The sequence below is a fragment of the Octopus bimaculoides genome, chromosome 17, assembly GCF_001194135.2.
Source record: "Octopus bimaculoides isolate UCB-OBI-ISO-001 chromosome 17, ASM119413v2, whole genome shotgun sequence".
In the NCBI taxonomy this organism is placed as follows: Eukaryota; Metazoa; Mollusca; class Cephalopoda; order Octopoda; family Octopodidae; genus Octopus; species Octopus bimaculoides.
In genome coordinates, this window is record NC_068997.1 from 26,615,058 (window position 1) to 26,620,393 (window position 5,336).

The following is a 5,336-nucleotide window of genomic DNA, read 5'->3' on the forward strand; positions in this document are numbered from 1 at the left end:
ATATATATATATATATATATATATATATACTAGCAGAGATACCCGGCATTGCTCAGGATTAAAATGGCATAGTTTGTATATAATATATTACAGTTATGTTGAAACAGGTAGGTAGGAAGGTAAGCAGAAAAATGGAAAGCAAGGAAGAGAGATTTAGATGTAGAAATAGAAACGGAAGAAGGTAAGTTGTAGTAGATACTCACAGTATAAAGAATGAGCACTGATACAAACTGGATGATGCTGTAGAGGGCCATGTATTTGAAACAACCAAAAGAGGTGACTAAAGCAGCTCGACCTTCCCTGGAATGACATAGATGTTATGGTGATCATAATGGCTTCAAATTTTGGTACAAGGCCAGTAGTTTTTGAGGGGAGGGGGAGAAGTTGATTACATCAATCTGATCGCTTCTTTTTAAGTTCAAATTCTACCAGTCAACAGCCTTTCATTCTTTCAGAGTCAATGAAATAAGCACCAGTCAAGCACTGCAGTTCATGTAATCAACTAGCTCCTCAAAATTTCAGGCCTTGTGTCTATAGTATAAAGAATTATTATTATTATTATCATTCTTCACTAAATGCCTTTTCACAGAAACAGTGTCCAAGACACAACAACTAATATTCAGCCCCATCATAATAACAACACCAAAAGTCTTCAAAATAATAATGAACAACAAAGTAACTTACTTTATCACAGTTACAACACATTCAATGTTTTGGTTTTTGGAAGTGAAAGGAGCAGCAACTGAAGCTTCAGTCTCTGACAGAGAGATACCAGCATGGGCAGCCTTTAATGCCTGCAAATACACAAAAACAGATGGATTACAATGGCTTCTAACAGAGGTAGAAGGCAACAAGAACAGCTATGACAACAACAACACTTCAGTCACTGAGACTCTATTATCAGTCCTATCAATAATGACGATAGTAAAGGTAGACAAACATTTAGAACACTGATTGAACCAGTCCTTCTCAAGAGATTAGAGACCTGGACCTTATCGGCTTTCTTAGAAAACAACTAGATGAGCATCATTATCATCGTCTTCATCATTATCATCAAACAAGGCTGTTCATTTCCAGTCTTCTATAAAAAAACATGTCTGACCACAGAGAAATATTACTTTGATTGGAAACAGGTGAGGGTTGGCAACAAGGTGGGCATCTGACTGCAGAAAATCTGTCTCAACCATCTAGCTTTTACAAGCAGTGAAAAGTGGATGTTAAATGATGATGTTGGTACCATTCCTGAGATTTTTCAGACATGACCACTGGAGTGAGGGTGAGATAGTGTTGAATGCTAATTCTCGTTTGACTAGACTGAATTAATTGATATTAGTAAAAATGGTTGATTAACATTTTATTCCATCTTTCTATTGGATTCCTGTAAAAAATAAAATGTAGAATGTTCAAGACTTACCTCACAATCATTAGCACCATCACCACAGAAACCAGTTCCATACCTATAGGAGGAATATCAACGAAAATATTTAAATGAGCACCATCATGTAGCTTATTACTGCTATTAATAATAGTAATGTTATGGGCATTAACAGAAGTATTAGTCTAATAATAATAATTATTATTATTTATTATTATTATCCTTTCTATTACAAGCATAAGAGGTGAAATTTTGGAGAAGGGAGTGAGTGAATTACATTGACCCCAGTGCTTAACTGGTACTTACTGTATCAACTCCAAAAGGATGAAAGGAAAAGTCAACCTTGATGGCATTTGAACTCAGAATGTACAGCTGGAAAAATGCTGTTTAGTAGTTTGTCCAAAAAGCTACCTATTCTGAAAGCTTGGTGCCTTTCAAATTTTGGCATAAAACCAGGAGTTTTATGAGGAGGGGACAGTCAATTACATTGGTCCTAGTACACAATTGGTATTCTATTTTATCAACTACAAAAGGATGGAAAGCAAAGTTGACCTCAGTGGGATTTGAACTCAGAACATGAAGTGCCTGAAGAAATGCTGTTAAGCATTTTGTCCGGCATGCTAACAATTCTGCCAACTCGCTGGCTTAAAATGATAATTTCTAAAATAGGCACAAGGCCAGAAATTGGGGAAAGCAGGAAAACAGTTGAGCAAATTAAGCCCAGTACTTGACAGGGGCTTTATTTTATCGATTCTCAAAGGCTGAAGGGAAAAGCTGACCTCAGTAAAATTTGAACTTAGAACACAAATGTGATGACACCTGACAGGTGTCGCTAAATAAACAACTGAGAAAAATGGTGTCACAGTCAAAATGGTGAAGCAATAAATCCCCAAATCAAGTTTCATATCTTAACAGAAATACATTATGTATTTCTATGATATTCGAAGGGTTTTGTCATGTGCCAGCACAAATGGTCATAACTAAATATGACCAGATTTTTAAATTGTCAACTTTGAGGTGCTTAGATATCTAACTTATGACATGTCTTACAAGTAGGATCAAAGCAATTACTATAGTATAATACAATTATGATAAATCTTTAAAATTTGAATCAGAAATTATGAGAAAACGATGCACATATTACAGAATTATGATCATACCATTTGATGTTAATTATGTATCTTATAAACAGAAACAAAGTAATTCAATCCTTTTTTGTTACTATACATTTTTTTTTTAAATTTACAATTTAATTTTTAAAATAATGAAGTATTTAATAAAATAACTATTGTCATTATTAGCCATTTCGTTACCATATTTCTGTCAAAATACACTGCTATTGTATCAATTACTTTTGAAAATAATGAAGAATTTACTACTAAAACAATTGTCATTATTAAACTGGTGTTTGAAACATAAATTAACATGAAATTTTGACAGAAGGTTTTAACTTAAATCGCATTAAAACAAGAAGTGGTGTCGGTGGGATTGGTATCAAAAGAGTTAAAGAAAGTAAGAGAAGGGTTTGAGAAACATTCAAGACCATTTTCAAAGGAATTTAACAGAAACTCACTCCAGTTCTTGAAATTTCTCCACTAATTGAGCCTTTTGATCTGGAGACATTCTGGCAAATATTGTTCCTCTTTCGCAGACCTTTAGAAAGAAATTCAAATTGGAATTGGTCACAGTATAGGTACACCAATTGTACACACACATAATCAACTAAATGTCTCCTACTATAGCCCCAAACCAACCAAAGCCTTGTGAGTGAATTTAGTACACAGAAATTGGAAGAAACTGTCATATATGTATGTGTGTTTGTTCACATTTGTGCTCACTTCTACAAAATATGCAACCTATCAGCAGTGATGTTGTCATTTCTACTATGGAAAAGAATGGACAACTGTACTCAATACTTTATTCACAAACCTTCATTTACCAACCAACCAACCACAACTACTGGTTCACAGGTACCCAATCATCAAACTTCACTCACCAACATAACACAACCATTGAATCACAGACACAATATCCTCTTTCAATTGTCTCTCTCTCTCTCTCTCTCTCTCTGTCCTGTGTGAGGAGACAGTGTTGCTGTGATCTAGTAGCTGTAGCGAGTTGGTGAGAAAGTTTGTGCGTCTGTGAAGTAGTGAGCATAGCAGATTGGCAAGTGAAGATTTGAGTAAAGACACTATGTCTATGAGCCAAACATTACAGCATCTTTGCGAGTGAAGGCATCAGGCAGTGGCTTCACTCACAAAGCGGTGGACTGGTGAGTAATGGTTTGAATGATAAGTTTGTAGGTCTGCGATTCAGTGGCTGTGATATGTTTATAATTGAAGATTTATCAATCAGTCAGATGTTCATTTATGATAAGACAAGAAGAGATGACCTCTCAGACAGATGCCAGGAACTCAGTACTCAATATATGTATCAACAGAACCACTGAAATATCATGAGCCACGTAGTCAGGCAAGGGTGCCAAGTTCAAAATTGATAAATATGATTATTTTACCTGGTTTAGTAACTGGGGGAAGTATGTCTTCAGCACAGAAAAGGCTTTACCAGACACGGCAAAGTGATACCTTCTACTGTCAGATTCACATCGAATGGAATGGTAACCCTGCAATATAAACAACAAATGTAATGAGGATTCAGAAGAAAGAGGAGAAATGAAAAGCAAGCAATAATAGTTAACTTTGCAGCATTGAGAGATGACAGTGACCTTAAAGTTTTGGCTCACCAGCCTTCATCAGATTGTCCAACAAAGCCAGCAGGTTGAGACTTTGAACAAGTACTTAACCCTTGTGTTACCATATTTCTGATGAAACCCACTGTCTTCATTTCAATTAACTTTGAAAATAATGAAGAATTCAATGAAACATCTGCCATTATTAAGCCAGCATTTGGAATAGAATTTAAAATGAAATTTTGATGGAAAGTGTTAATTTAGATCATTTTAAGGAAAGAAGTTTTTATCATAGTAGCAGAAGAAACCTTGGGTGGTTTGGTGTCAAAAGAGTTAAGTAAGATATGATATGATGTGATATGACAGTGATAAAACATGAAATGATTTTACATCAGTGTGCTATGGACACAGTGATATAAATGCTGTCAGTAAACTGTTGACTTGCTGCTATAAAATATTTCATTCCGAACCTAACTAGAACACAATCAAAATTATATGGTTAAGATTATATCTTGAATTAGTAAAGCAACCGCAATCAAGTTAAAAACATTAAAAAAGAAGACCAAGTTCAATCCCAGCTATTGCTGACAATTTGAAAATATCATATAAATATCAATGTGTACTAACATCTCTACATTTATTTATCACATGAAAGTGAAATAAAGTCTACTTTATGATGAAGCTATCCAGGAGTTTTTAGAGCAACAAACTATACTTCACTCCAAAGTGTCCTTGAGTTATATAGCCATGACTAGATTTGAACCCAGCACAGTAGGTGAATAATGTAATATCCATTACACAATGCCATTGTTACATATCCTTACAACAGTAAGTTAATTCTATGTAGTACTTATTTACTGCCAGGTAAACTATCAACACATGGAACCTATTTATGACCAGGTGGACAGCACTTTCTCATGGTACCTGTTTACAGCTAGTTTCTCAGGGTAGCTTTTCACAGTTAAGTAGACTCTCATGGTACCTATTTGCAGTTAAGTGGATTACATCTTTTCATGATATTGAAGTTAGTTACAGCAAGGTGAAGTGTGCACTGTAGTGATATCTATTTACAGCTAGATGGACAGTGTGTCCCTATGGTCCCCTACAGTATGCAGAGTGAGATTGAACCTGCTTTGCTAGTTTTAAATGGTTAACTTCTGAACATGGTCTACTGTTTATCTAATGTAAGGCAGACATGTTCTGAAGCTGAACAAAGTTATAATGTCAGTTAGTAAATAAAAGAAAAAGAAATATTAAAGTTTTTTATATATA

The 5,336-nt window shown here is 34.8% G+C and overlaps 1 protein-coding gene across 1 annotated transcript in view; it reads right to left on the minus strand.

Annotated features, from left to right (window-relative positions):
• Positions 1–5,336, minus strand: part of LOC106878470 (polyamine-transporting ATPase 13A3) — an 84,883-nt gene that overhangs the window by 11,367 nt on the left and 68,180 nt on the right. The window contains exons 23-27 of the mRNA XM_052974130.1: positions 3,891–3,998; positions 2,949–3,028; positions 1,415–1,457; positions 685–794; positions 204–300 (exon numbers count right to left, since the gene is read on the minus strand). Coding sequence (XP_052830090.1) covers positions 204–300; positions 685–794; positions 1,415–1,457; positions 2,949–3,028; positions 3,891–3,998 — 438 coding nt within the window. The remainder of the gene's footprint in view (positions 1–203; positions 301–684; positions 795–1,414; positions 1,458–2,948; positions 3,029–3,890; positions 3,999–5,336) is intronic.